The sequence below is a fragment of the Mixophyes fleayi genome, chromosome 6, assembly GCF_038048845.1.
Source record: "Mixophyes fleayi isolate aMixFle1 chromosome 6, aMixFle1.hap1, whole genome shotgun sequence".
In the NCBI taxonomy this organism is placed as follows: domain Eukaryota; kingdom Metazoa; phylum Chordata; class Amphibia; order Anura; family Limnodynastidae; genus Mixophyes; species Mixophyes fleayi.
Window position 1 is genome coordinate 197682393 of NC_134407.1, and position 15091 is coordinate 197697483.

Here is a 15091-nt window from a genome sequence, read left to right on the forward strand (position 1 = left end):
GATTATCCTGACTTTGCTGTGGAGTTTTGTGGCACCTTACAAGTTAACATAATGATGAATCTAGCTTTAGTTCTAAAAAAAAAAAAAAAAAAAAAATTACATCGAGTCCTGAGCGATCACTAATTTTTCCCAGATTCTAAAAAATGTAGGAAACCCTTACAGTACCATGTATACAAGTGGTTCTGTCTTTATACAATTTTATGTAACGGCTTATGTTCTGCATTCACCCCATGTATATGGGGGTCAATTAATTAATGACCCCTGTGTATGTAGCAGTGGAACCTTTGTGGTGCCTTATAAACAACAACAATAAATAATATTATTATTAATAATAATAATAATAATAATAATAATAATAATAATAATAATAATAGTAGTAATAATAATAATAATTCACTCCTATGTGCCACAAGTGAAAATAATAAGTGTGTAAGGGTGGATCTGTCTGAAAGGGGTCAGGGGTGATAAAAGCATTTAGGTGTATTTGTTAACAAGAGTGTAAATGTGTATATGACAGGTCTACACTGGGGGTATAATGGGTCTGCAAGAAGAGAGAACAGTATATAAAGCAGAAGAACATAATTAAAGAGAGGAGCCCAATTAGTAAGATTTAGCATAGACTGACCCTCTGGATAGAACGTCTCTGACCCTGTTAGAACACATGGATAGAACGTCCCTGACTCTAGAACATATGAATAGAACGTTTATAACATCAGTAATAGATGATGGATACAGGACAGACCCCCTCCCCCCGGACACCACATACCGGCAGATCACTCACCTGCCCCGGCTGCTGCAGCCTCTGTAAGGGGAGGTTCCAGTCTCCGGTCATATGACGGCGGGCGGGGTGTGTTTGATGGAGGCAGGAAGCACAGAATAAATGGGGTCCCGAGGTTTCCCCCTGCTCTGCTGGGTGGTCTGCACCCTGCTTGTAGCCGGCAGCCGCGGCAGGAACGTTCTGCTTATAATCGGTAAGGATCGGCCGACCACATCTCGCACTAATCTCTTATAGATGATCCTTACTCTGAGGGTCTTACAGAAGGGGTTCTTGTAATGTGTGGGGAGGACAGATATGCAAAACATCCCAGTTCATTGCATCAACAATGCAAAAGAACTTCATAGCCCACAATGCTCTACAAGGCAGCCGAGCGCTGAGCATCATGGGAGATGTAGTTTTGCACTAGCTGGATAAAAGTTGCATTTTCAGCACAAGTGTCCTAATACAGTAATAACCCCACAGCAGAGGTATACTTACATGTGGTGTCCTGCACTCTGTGTTTGCTATGTGTTGAGCTGGGGTTAGATTTTTATACTGAGCATCCCATCCATGCCCCAGGGAGGGGGCATCCTGGCTCTAACCCACCTCTTCTTTCATGTCTTCAGGTGATGATGCCGGCTTTGAGAGCGATGTTTATAACAACACAGCCATTCAAACCCCCCACATCGGAGAGCTGGCCAAGAGGAGTCTTATCTTCAAGAATGCATTCACTTCTGTTAGTAGCTGCTCCCCCAGCAGGGGCGCTCTCCTGACAGGTCTGCCTCAGGTGGGGTCCAATGTCATTACTCCTAATAATCTGTGTCTTTGTCTCACATTTACCATGTTTGTAAGAGGGGTGCCTGTAGCATACACATACACATCCCTTATAGTAATCATTTACAGCAGTGGTCAGGGAACAGGGGTAAATTACCCCAAAATGGGGTAAAAATGAAATTCCTGGGGGTAATGCTGCCAATTCACATGTTGTTGTTGGATTGTAGACCCCTTTAAAGGTGAAATTGCTGTTGTACCAGAAGAGCCTCAAGGGTTGGCAGAGGCACTTCTTGAGCTTCGATGCAATAATGAACCACGTATTGCATTTGAAGACAAAGCAGATCTGTCATATTTTTAGATGTCAACAGCTGCAAAGGCATTCAAAATTGCACATGAGGAGGCAGTCAAAAAGTTGCTGCCTTTTGCAACAACCTACCTTTGCGAACAAGGATTTTCCACTCTAACGAACATAAAAACAAAGCAGAGAAATCGATTGGATGCTGAAGACTGTATCCAAATTGCTCTGACATCAAAATGCCCCAATATTGATGCTCTCGTATCAAAAATGTAGCAACATAATATCTCCAAAACCTGAAGTTTTGAAGTTGAAGCTTTCAAAGAAATTTTGAATAGATTCAATACAATTTTGAATTCCAATAATTAATAATATATGATTTCCTTCCTTTCAAATCAAGGGGGTAAAGGCGTATCTAAATATATTTGGGGGTAAAAGGTAAAAAAGTTCCCTGACCTCTGATTTACAGGATGGGGCAAGCTGGGTTGGGGGGCAAGGGGGCATATGCCCCCTGGGCCAGTCCCATAGTGGGCTAATTTGGGCTGGGTCACTGGGCCACCTAATTTTGTTTCCTTTAAAATGTTCCTAATAGACTGTTGAGTTAAGTCTTGGCCCCCTGGCTAAAATTTGCCACCACTCCCCTCGGGATAAGGAGTTTGAAGTGACACTCTGCCATATAGCACACAATTCATTTATAGATAACTTACATCACATTCATGAATGAGAAATGCATTTGTATCAGTAAAAGGAGTACCCCCCCCCCTGACCTGGAGGAATATTGCCGCTATATTGTCAAGTGATGGTAATACACACAGGCATTTCATCCCTGATTTCTATTTATAAATTAAATGTCCAGGTGCATGGTGAAAGCTCAGGGGTAGAAGGCTGTGGAGATAAATTGACACTCCATCCATGATGAATTGCATTCCAGATGGTAAATGTATCAAGCTGAGAGTTTTCTGGCGGGTTTGAAAAACCAATCAGATTCTAGCTATCATTTATTTAGTTCATTCTACGAAATGACAGCTAGAATCTGATTGGTTGCTATAGGCAACATCTCCACTTTTCAAACCCATCTGAAAACTCTCAGCTTGATATATTTAACCCCAGATCTTGTCTATTACAATGGAACACTATATTTGTAGACTAAAGACACGTTTTTAGCGGAAAAGGGTATCCAGGGTTACGACAATTAATTAAAATGAAGCATAGTAGTGGATCCAGGGAGAAATAGGACTGCAAAATTGGGTTAGTAGGTATTTTTTTAAATTCTCTTTTATTTTCCCAATTGAAAGAGATTGGTGGTTGCTTTATCTGGATCAACTTAAAATATAAGTGAGGGATTGCAGAAGATCCAAAATAGGTTTAACTTGATGGACTGGTGTCTTTATTTTCAACCTCATCAACTATGTAAAAGTGTACAGGATGCAAACAAGTTTTACAAGACTTTCCTGGTGCTGCAGTTAGACCGCCGCCTGAAGGATGTTATTGTTTTGCAGTGTTTGGGGAGTTTGACTGCATAAGCCATATATTTAAAGAGCTTTCTTTAGTTTAACTACTGTTAGTCAGCATGTATGTAGTTAAGCGAGAGAGTTGTTGCACAATTTATATTAGTCATGGGTCTAGATCCTGTTTTTCACTGCAAGTAAACCCCATGTACTATTTTCATTGGTGAGCTGTAGGAACTTTGCATAAACAAAAACACTGTCAAGGTGTCAGCAGAGAGACATGTTGGAAATGTTAATCAGGACTTGTATGAATAGAATGTCCTTAACCCTAGAAATAAACTGCCCTAGAATATATAACCCAATGTGTGTGTGTTTTTTATTTTATTTTTGGTGTTTTGGGGATATTATTTTATTTTTTTATTTACTTCCTTAATAAAAGTATGAATTTGTATTTGGATGTTGTTTTTCCATGTTGGACAAAAAGGACACAATAGTTTTTGAAAACCAGCATAGTTTGTTTATTTCTCAAAAAAAGGTTAGGAGGAATGAGCACTGGGACCTTTACGTTCAGTTGGGATCAGTTACACACATCCTCAGATGTGGGGAGAAGAGAGAGGTGTAGGATTGCTGGCAGAAGGAAACAAAAGCTTTGTGTTGTACTGAATACTAACCTTGCGTCATGGATAATCAAGAATGTCTTGGGCCCCTAAATGTTTAGAAACAGATTGTTGTTTATAAACAAAGGCAAGTATCCCGCATACGGCAACTTGCTCGTCAAAATGACGTAATTCGCTGTGAATCGGGGCATTTTGGCCCTGCCCCCCGCGATAAAAATGACGATAAAAAATCACGATAGAAATTGTCCTGGGGTCCGGGCCAAAAGGACGGGATTAACCATGCCCCGCCCCTCCATCCCTCCAACCACGCCCCCCCTGCCCGGGATCTCCCGGAATTAACTTTTCAAAAGTTGGCAAGTCTGCTATATGTTGTCACTTTTCTCTTTTTTTGGTTTCTGTCTGTGAATGTGTCTAAAGTCATAGTTATATCTGATGTTCATGGACAGACAACTATATCATCATCAACATTTATTTATATAGCGCCAGCACATTCCGTATCGCTTTACAACTATATTGTGATTGTGCAAGTAAATATAATTCTGAATGTCTGTATGTTATAAGTGAAGGATTATTGAAGTGAGTGGTGAGGGTATAACTTGTGGTAACCAGGTGCCTTCTGCATTGGTTATATTGATTATCTCGGCGAGTTAAATATTTATAACACTGTGGCGAGAACGGTATCATTGACTCTTGACCTATTTTTAATGCTGTTTTCAATTAATGTGTGAATAGTGCCAAAAAGCAAACAAACAAAAAAAAACATAGAGGTGTGAATGGGCTTTACAAGTTGCTTTAATGATGTGATGCCATATTAGTACTTAAGAGAGAGATAAAGCTGCCCCCTCTTTCTGCTGGGGGGCCAACACCCTCCTGACCTATGACTAAAAAAACTACTTACTGAGCATATTTGTCATCCCTGTAGGTTCCCTGCGTGACTGATCACACTATACACTTCCTCAACTGTACTAGAACTATTTATAGGTTCTAGTATAAATAGAGTAGATTTTGAAAATGTGTTCTGTACCAGCCCCGCCACCCTCCCCTTCCCACAGATTTATAGAAATGATACCGCTTGGTGTTGAAATATGATTATTGTACAATTGTTTATATGTTTTCAACATATAAACAAGTGTAGAATATCTATGTGTTTAATATACCCCTAAGTACTCTGTAGTTTATTAGTGTGATTCTGAAACTCTACCCAGTTTCAGAGATGCCCCACTGGCCAATCAATTTGATTGTTATATTTTAATTACCTATGGGCTGTTTCTGCAGTAATAACGGGACTAGCCCACTCGCCCCCATCGATCTCAATGCCAGCCTGGCAATATAGTACAGTGAATAAGAATAAAGAAATAAAGTTTCCCGTACACAGTGTATGTTAAAAAATATATACATTAGAACACATGCAACATGGCTCAGCCAGCCCCAGCTCTGGACAGCCTGGACTGATTTCCAATATAATAGGGGACCCCTGCCCCAATGTAAAGCAGCCCCAAGCTGGTCCGCACAGGTCTGGTGCTACCAAAACACTGCGGCTCTTCTCAGATGCCCTGTGCTGTGGGGGTTTAGGGTAAGTAATGAGATCGGGACCTTTTGTTTAACCAGCGGCCAGGGCCATCTCTCCCATTGGGCACAATGGGCAGGTGCCCGGGGGCTCTGCAGCCCAGGGGGCCTCTCAGGGGCGGTGCAAAAAAAAAGGAAGAAAATACCTTGCGGTCAGCTGGCGATCCGGCTCTCTCCCTGGTCTACTCCTCCGTGCGGCGCTCGCAGTGCATGTCGGGTGTGACGTCATCACGCCCGCCCGACATCCATTGCGGAGCGCAGCACGGAGGAGGAGACCAGGAAAGGAGCCGGATCGCCAGCTCACCGCAAGGTAAATATTTTCTTCCTTTTTTTTTGCATCGCGAAAACAATTTAAATCAGCAGGCAGCAGCAGCACCGGGAGGAAACCCACGCAAACACAGGGAGAACATACAAACTCCACACAGATAAGGCCATGGTCGGGAATCGAACTCATGACCCCAGTGCTGTGAGGCAGAAGTACTAACCACTGAGCCACTGTGCTACCATACTACGACTATTAACGTACACTGTACACAACAATGTGTTATAGAATGAATGGCGACTACGTTCTTCTTTTTTTGCCGCTGGTGTTCAACCCTTTATTTAAATTTCTTAGGCATTTCACTGCAGGGCGGCCATATAATATTGTTTCAGTGTGTACGGAATTACAATCTTTTAAGACGACATTATACCCAATCGCTGGCCTGACGGTTAGTCGGGCAAAAATTGTTTAAAACGTGTGTAGTGTGTACGTATGAATCTACCAACCGATCAGAAATTCAGTCGTAGGCAAAATCGTTGTAGATAACATGGTGTACCCAACCTAAGCGAGACTGATATTAGTTGGTGAAGGATTACCAAATATTATTCTTGGATTTAAGATTGCACAGTACAAAACACTTGTATATAGATCAGAAAATAAGATTACACATTACGGCGCCACACGTGTTAAATACTCGTGGGAATCAAAAGTATATTTTATTTATTTATTAAAATCGCAGACATTGTATTGTTGCAACAGACCACAAATAAGTAGTGAAAGTGTCGACCTTTAAAAAGAACTCTGCTGCTATATTTGGCCATCACGGTGGCTTAGTGGTTAGCACTTCTGCCTCTCAGCACTGGGGTCATGATTTCGATTCCCGAACATGGCCTTATCTGTGTGGAGTTTGTATGTTCTCCCCGTGTTTGCGTGGGTTTCTGAGGTCAATGAGTTCTCTGTACAACGCTGCGGAATTAGTGGCACTATATAAATGATGATAATATTTTGAACTATGGTACATAAATGCAAAGTTATACTGCAAAGCTGGGCACACACGCATGCAATGATATTGGTCCAACGATAAGGACCGTTTGGACCAATATTGTAAGAGTGTGTACGCTCTCAAGATCTTGCCTTGCCAAAACACAATGCCTCGTTTGATTTTGGCGTTATAAACTTTCTAAAAATCTCAATCAACGTTGGAACGATGTCGGGAAATTTGGAAATGTGATGTGTATGAACTCCCAATCGTCTGTCCAGCACTGCTGCCGATAGTTCCTCTGTATCTGGAGTGTATACGGAGTCACGATCTTTTCAGCAGATGGTTATGAAAGACGAAGAGCACAGATCTGACGGTAAATCGTGTAGCTGTGTACGCATGAATGGGCATGCTCATCTGGGCTTTCGTTGGTGAAGTCGTTACAGAAATCACATCTGACGTTAGATTGCATAGGTGTGTACCCAGCTTAACTTCTGGGCAACAAATAAAAACATTATTAAATTGATATTGGGGGACTATGTGCTACTAAAAGTGGCAACTAATACATTATCAATTAATAATACAATTTTAGTTCCACAAGGGCCCATAGATCTCAAATTGAAGTGAAGATAAACTGGATATCACAAAAATATCCTAATATTGGGCTGATGCAAGTACAGAAAATATTTGATTGTTGGAGGGAATAAAATATATTGCCAATTTATTTTTTATTTTATATTTTTTTGTAGATTTTACTGAAAATTTAAATAATCTGTAAAATGTACAGGAATCTCATTCTAACCATGTCCTTTTTCACCAGCATCAGAATGGTATATATGGATTACACCAAGATGTACATCACTTTAACTCATTTGATGAAGTGAAGAGTCTCCCACTGCTGCTCAGCCAAGCTGGTATCCGCACAGGTATGCAATGGTAATAAATGGCACGGAACTCTGATATGCAAATGAAGGAATCTAATCCTCCAATAACTGTCTGTTTGCACCACTGGCTCATTCGCTTTTTCAATTCGGTTCAGCAAACATGGTTTGTTTGTCGTTTTTTGTTTTTTCCCCACATATGCTGGACATATAATCAAACCACTACCCTAACTTAGGATCTTTCATTGGTTTTAAGCTTTCTAACTATTTACATATTTGTTATAGGCATTATTGGGAAAAAGCACGTGGGACCGGAGACTGTTTATCCATTTGACTTCGCCTACACAGAAGAGAATAGCTCCGTTCTACAAGTTGGGCGCAACATAACTCGGATCAAGTTGTTGGTCAGAAAGTTTTTTCAAAGCCAGGACGAGAGGTGAACATTGAGGAGGCTCTTAGCTAATTTGGAACCATTAAAAAAAAAAAATATATATATATATATATTTTTGGTAATGTCCATACACCATGTACTTCTACATTCCCAATTCTGCATATATTGAAAGATGTGCTTCTGCTGGCAAACAATGTTTTATTAGGTGATGGTTAGTATTGCTCGTTCTGTTCTTTTGGTGCAATAAAAAGTTTACCATGTAATGTTTTGCATATTCTTCATACTTCCACAGACCTTTCTTTCTTTATGTTGCATTTCATGACCCACACCGCTGTGGCCACTCGCAGCCCCAATACGGGGCATTTTGTGAGAAGTTTGGAAATGGGGAACCCGGTATGGGAAGAATTCCAGACTGGACTCCGCAGTACTATATACCAGAACAAGTCCAGGTTAGACCTGTAAAACTCCTTAAACCTCATTCAAGGGACTCCTTCTCTAGAAGCCCTTCTCAGTCTGCTCTGTAAACATGTAGAACCCCACAAATGAATCTTAGTTTGTCTGTAAAGGAGTCAAACCCTAGCAGCCATTAACACGTACGGTCTATATGCCAGAGCCTATCTTTGCCTCTATACACTTGCGTGTACCTTAAGACGCATGCAACTCAAGACACCGTTGCAGCCGTATAACTGAGCTTGTGTTTGGCGTTTAGACCGTAGCTTTGCAGCCCACTCCACATCATGTCCTTTTATGCTAACTTATATTCTGCTCCCAGACTGTATTCTCATTCTATATGCAATTGAGTCAAAACTAAATTGTACACTAGATGGTAATTATCTTTTTTATTTTTTTTTCAGGTCCCTTATTTTATTCCAGATACACCCAGCGCGAGAGCTGATCTTGCCGCACAATATGCAACCATTGGCCGTATGGACCAAGGTTAGTGGCATTATGTTATATTTTTACTTTCCTGTTTTGTGTTTGGTATAATTTTGCTTTTATAGGGGTTTTTTTTTACACCTGCAAAGAAAATCTGTGTTTTACTTTTAATTCATAAATATATCATGAAAAAACTGATGATACAATTACATTTAATAAATATTTTACACATACACACTCTATAGAATGTATATGCTTTCTTTGCTTCTCCATCATAGCAGCATAGCGTCTGGTTTAGTGTTTCATCATCACTACTAACTGCAGATGTATTTAATCCAAGAGGGGGAACCCACAGTCTGTTTGGGGAATCCCAGGAAAAGATACCACTGTGATTATCCAACAAGGTGACTGTGCTGCTCCTATACTGGAAATGCATATCTGGTAGGGGACAAGGGGAGAGATGTGGACAGTCTGGAATGCTGCAGATTTTCCGGTTTAAACTGAAATCCCTATTAGTAGTATCATCATCATCATCATCTATTTATATAGCGCCACTAATTCCGCAGCGCTGTACAGAGAACTTGCTCACATCGGTCCCTGCCCCATTGGAGCTTAAAGTCTAAATTCCATAACATACAGACAGAGAGAGAGACTAGGGTTAATTTGATAGCAGACAATTAACCTACTAGAAGGTTTTTGGAGTGTGGGAGGAAACCGGAGCACCCGGAGGAAACCCACGCAAACACAGGGAGAACATACAAACACCTCACAGATAAGGCCATGGTCGGGAATCCAACTCATGACCCCAGTGCTGTGAGGCAGCAGTGCTAACCACTAAGTATAATGAAATATTTTTCATGCAGATTACCTATCTATCTCACACTTCTGAGCATACAGCTTGACCTTGGCAAGACGAAGGAAAAGACTGAGCCGTGATCATGTGTCGGTCACACGGATTATGAGACGCCCTAACTTCAAAGGCCACATTTTTAATCCGGATTTCACATTTCTCTCCCAACCTGAGAACCTCATCTGATTTTAGCTTTGTTTTTTATTTATTTTTTATTTTCCTGCCAAAAGGGGCTATAGGATATAAATATGAAATAATAACTTTGTAAAAATAAAATGAATTGTCCACAGAAGAAAGAAAGTAGCTATGTATAAACATTAAAATGCTTACCTATTTTTGTTTTTAATATGAATGTTATTAAGATTTCTAGCAGTATATTGTAATTTACTTGGAATACAAGGGATACAGACAATGGGCCTGATTCATTAAGGATCTTAACTTGAGAAACTTCTTATTTCAGTCTCCTGGACAAAACCATGTTACAATGCAAGGGGTGCAAATTAGTATTCTGTTTTGCACATAAGTTAAATACTGACTGTTTCTTCATGTATCACACAAATACTTGATAGCTTATTTGTACACTGAAATTTAAAGTTGATATTTGTGTGCTACATGAAAAAACAGTCAGTATTTAACTTATGTGCAAAACAGAATACTAATTTGCACCCATTGCATTGTAACATGGTTTTGTCCAGGAGACTTAAATCAGAAACTTCTTAATTTAAGTACCTTAATGAATCAGGCCCAATGTCAGTCACTTACGTTAAGATATGCAGCAGAAGTTTGACCACTGAGCCCAAGCCAATTCAAGCCAAATCAAACATAAGAAACATTTAAGGGCTGTCACCTTGTGTTGATGATTAACTTTCAAAGTATCAATATTGAAATAGTGAGCCCTGTCGGTAGCTTTGGCATAGACAATTAAAACACTGCCATGAATCTAGGGGGAATGTAGTAAAATATCGACCAAAACTGCTAACCTAGGAAGCTTCCGCACGCAAACGTCTCATAACAACTTGTGGGTATACGCAGCCATCAACACTCTAGATTGGTCTTATTGTGCAGAATGTTGCTAAGGATTCCTCCGCACAACTGATCTACATTGCTGAAGGTTTTTATTTTTAGGGGGGAAAAAAAAGAACTTATAAAAGGGTGAAATAGTGGTATGAAGCTAATACACTGAGGCAATGGTCCCCGTATGCCTCCGTGACCTGTCTGCCAATGTATTTGCTTTGTAAATTAAATGTAATGTATTTGTGGAGAAGTATAGCAGTATGTTTTTAGTCTTCAACTCCAAATAGAATACGAATGCCTCAGGGTAATTCTTAAAACATTTAGGAATCAACGTTTTGGAAAAATGTCTCTTGGAGTAAAAGAACGTCTACTTTCAACCAAGAGTAATAGTTATTCGTGATTTATGTGGGCTAGTCGGCCCATAGGCATTGTGAGATAATCCTCTGAGCTAGCAGGGTCATCTTGGGTATAAGGCACAACACAACAGGAAATAGAACAGCCTGCAACGTCCTGTGGACATATGAAAAATTACCATCCATGAACATAAAGGTGATTTCCTATAAATGCACCAAGAAAGTGTAAGGAAAAGAGACCAGATGTTGGTTATAACCATTACCGCTTTCCCAAGAGAGCGTTCAATAATAAACTGAAAGGCTTATTGATGGCTAATTATATTCTCCAACCTACAGCTCTATAAAACCATCCGTTGGTAAGTAACAGTAGTACGGGTGAACTAAAAGTAACCAATATATATTCAGGCATGAGTGACACCTTTACATAGGAATAACCAGCGTCTCTGCAATATGCTCTTTAGTCTAATCCCTTCATCATGGTCTACAATGTCTACCCTCCACAGACGCCCAGAGGAAGGGCAGAGAGGAGCCATCGACCAATGTATTGGTCAGGGAACGGATCTGTATAGAGTCTAAAATGACAATAGCAGCAGAAAGTTACTTGCCGGTTGAGCTCCTTCTAAATAAATATTAGGAAATGTTTCTTATACCATATGACACATAAAACATACATGGTACAAAAATAAAAATTGGTCTGATTTCGCACACCACCACCACCTAGAACTATGGGGGACATGGTCCTTCAATAACACTTTATTTATTGGGGTGGGGCCGTTTAAGTTGATCCAATGTTTCTTGCTTGTCCTCCGCAGGAATAGGTCTGATTCTCGCAGAGCTGCAAAGCGCAGGACATGCAAACGACACTCTAGTAATCTTCAGCTCTGACAACGGAATTCCTTTCCCCAATGGACGCACCAACCTATACTGGTCGGGAAGAGCAGAGCCTTTGTTGATCTCCTCTCCTGCTCATCCAAGACGCTGGGGACAAGTCAGCCAATCCTTTGCAAGTCTGCTGGGTGAGAGACTAGATCTGGATTTGCAGGATAATCCCTAAATATAGCGGATGTTCTAAAGGAACACTGGCAGTTCTGAGATGCATAGAATGGGAACTTATATATAGAAATCCCATCTATGCAAAAATATTTATATATAACTTTTTTCTTTTTTTTTCTTTTTTTCCGTTTGTTTAGCTAATGTGAAATAATCTAAAAATATATTCTCTTCCCTTTCCTTGAATTTCTACAGCAGTAACTGTCCTAGCCGAATAGTCTTTGGCTTCGCTTAATAAATAAACTGCCTTGTTAACTTTTTTTGGGGTGGTAAAAAGTACAGAAATAAACTCCTCTTCAGGAGGGTAGACCTCTGCGTAATCCTAATTACTTGGCAGCCCGTTATCCTATTTATACTTACAATTTTCCTAAATTATTTTCATTGTTTCAATTATCTTAAAGAAAAAATTTGGATCTGAGTATTTGCATTATTACATAATGTTCTGCCCCCAGTATAAATAGTGCTGCAAACTTTGAGAGAGATTTTTATCAGCAAAAACTAAGATTATAGGACAATATATGAAAAACTAGACTTGTCTCAGTAACCAGTAAATCACCATGGGTCTAATAAATCATCAAAGTGGTTGGATTTGTTTAAAGTTTGATTCCGTAATTAGATGGTGTTCCCACGTTCATATTTGTAGAATCTTTAGTCTACAAGAATCTGCCAAATTGGAAAAGAATTCCCAGAAATGTTCTCTGTATTTTAAAAACACAGTCAATTTAAAAATAATTTTACAGATTTATAACCATGTATACATTAGACAATATTGTTATTTGAGAACAATGAATTAGAGATGAGCGGAATGTCTTGCACATCGAGTTGCATCGCGGTAGAGACAGTTCCCTTAGGTGCGAAGTTCTGGCAATACAGTGTTCCAATTCTGTTTTTGCTGCTTCTTTACGCACTCTGTTTGTATTTGACAGAATGTATAATCTACACATAGATCTGGACGGACCGCTGTCATCTTATTTTGCTTTGTTGTGGGCAGTACCAGCAACACTTTAAATATCAACAGGGAAATTTCACAGCCGTATGTGGAACAAGTCCAATATTTCTCAGAACAGTCTCCTCTCTAATGGGACCATTGCGTTACAGAAGTGTACTCTAGAAGGCAGACAGCCAGCTTATTATATAGACCATATTCCACCTAGTAGAGGGCACTTGTTTAAATTGGTCCTTGTTGCACCCTGTAAAATATTATACTCTATAGTGGCGTGTGCTATTGAATCACTGGTAAACTTTCTCGTGCTTTTTTGTCTTGCGCAGATATCGCCCCAACTGTCCTGGATTGGTTTTCCATCCAATATCCCAACTACAAGATCTTCGGTAAGGACGTACATCTGACTGGAAAATCCCTGCTCCCTGCCCTGGAGACAGAGCAGCCGTGGGCCACTGTGTATGGCAGCCAATCCCACCATGAGATTACCATGTACTATCCAATGAGATCAGTGCAGCACATGGATTATTTGCTGGTGCACAATTTACATTTCAGGATGCCATTCCCCATTGATCAAGATTTCTATGTGTCCCCTACATTTCAAGACTTATTGAATAGGACTGTGTCTGGCGAGCCCACATATTGGTTCAAGTCCCTGCAGGGCTATTACTATAGAGACCGTTGGGAGCTGTACGACCGGTCAAAGGATCCCACCGAGCTTAGGAGCGTGGCGGGCGATCCAAGATACCAGGATGTGTTGTTTGTTATGCAGAAACTGTTACGTAAATGGCAGTGGGACACATCCGATCCCTGGGTGTGCGCTCCGGATGGGGTACTAGAGGAAAAACTAGAACCAAAGTGTCGTCCACTCCATAACGAGCTGTAACAAAACACTCATCATTTCATGGAATGTGGGAGCCATATTGGGGTTGGTGACTTTTTACTAAAGTGTGGAAATGCTAGATTTCAAAATCTGATTTCTAGACATCTTACAGGATTTAACTATGAGCCAATTCTGTCATTCTATCCAAATCTATGTCGCTTCTAACAAAAAATGAAATGGTGATTTAGCTGGATAAATATAAATATCCCCTCTGTGAAATGAACATATTGTGTCATCAGGTCTCCGCAAATTAGTAACTTCCTGTCTGGTGGGAACTGCTCCCTGACTCTAGCTAATCCTATATTGGTGTGAAAACCGGCCAATCTACAAGGTCACGTAGTTTTGGTAAAGCAAGCGGTGTTTGGTTTAGCAGAAGGCTGTGATCTTGCCGCATACAAAAGCATAAGTCTGGATTTAAGCTGAGATATTGTTTGCAGTCAGTGTAACCAAAATCAATTTGATCATTTGCAGTCAAGTGCAACAATCAACAGCTAACAGGCTCAGTGTCCCATTCAGCTCGTATGGTGCCGGCTTAATGATAAAGGTCTTCTGTTTATTGGAGGATACTGTAAAGAGTAACTCAGAAAATAGAAACTAATGCAGGAGAAAAGGACTTAAATTGTTCATAAATTCCATTTATGGTAGGATGCTTTGTTGGAACAAATTATCCCAGTATGGATTAGAAGCTTCCTAAAAGACCTGGCTACGTTCCTGAAACTTTGCAAATAATAAAATAAAATAAAGCTGACTCAATGGGTACTATACCTATGAAAGAATATGTTTCTATTATCTAGTAGAAATGTCTTGTATTAAAACAAAACAAGCTCCTAATCATTGTTTTGGCCTATAAATTAAAGGAAGATTCAAGAAGCCACTCAACAACAGCAGCCTTGTATTAATAGGTTAAGGCGTACATAGTTCAGACGAATGTGCAAGAAGGCAAGATATGTTATTGCAGATATAGTGGTCTGGAGGAGCATTCCCAGAAGATCCTGACTGTCATTTAGTTCTAATGCTTTAGTGTTTTGCATTAATTTTAATATGCGACATCTTAGCCAATGGCGTGGCTGCTGGAAGTTCTAGAACTTCAGCCATAGCAGGTATTGGACAGATTCTGAATACAATATGGAGAGAGATGTTGCTCATCCTATGCTA

The 15091-nt window shown here is 40.1% G+C and overlaps 2 protein-coding genes across 6 annotated transcripts in view; one reads left to right on the plus strand and one right to left on the minus strand.

Annotated features, from left to right (window-relative positions):
- SLC26A11 (solute carrier family 26 member 11) overlaps window positions 1-1495 on the minus strand; it is a 29492-nt gene extending 27997 nt beyond the window's left edge. For 2 of the 5 annotated variants that reach the window (XM_075177927.1, XM_075177924.1), the window contains exon 1: window positions 1256-1495. The gene's annotated coding sequence lies outside the window, so the exon portion shown is untranslated. Of the gene's footprint in view, window positions 1-625; window positions 645-781; window positions 881-1255 lie in introns of those variants that run through there. The other 3 variants (XM_075177926.1, XM_075177923.1, XM_075177925.1) reach the window with 2 other exon arrangements.
- SGSH (N-sulfoglucosamine sulfohydrolase) lies at window positions 852-14159 on the plus strand. Its single transcript, XM_075177928.1, has 8 exons — window positions 852-971; window positions 1384-1544; window positions 7519-7624; window positions 7865-8015; window positions 8263-8419; window positions 8825-8906; window positions 11876-12079; window positions 13383-14159. Exons 1-8 carry the CDS (start codon window positions 881-883, stop codon window positions 13937-13939), a joined length of 1509 nt encoding a protein of 502 aa, XP_075034029.1. The 5' UTR covers window positions 852-880; the 3' UTR covers window positions 13940-14159.
- The last annotated feature ends 932 nt before the right edge of the window (window positions 14160-15091 follow it).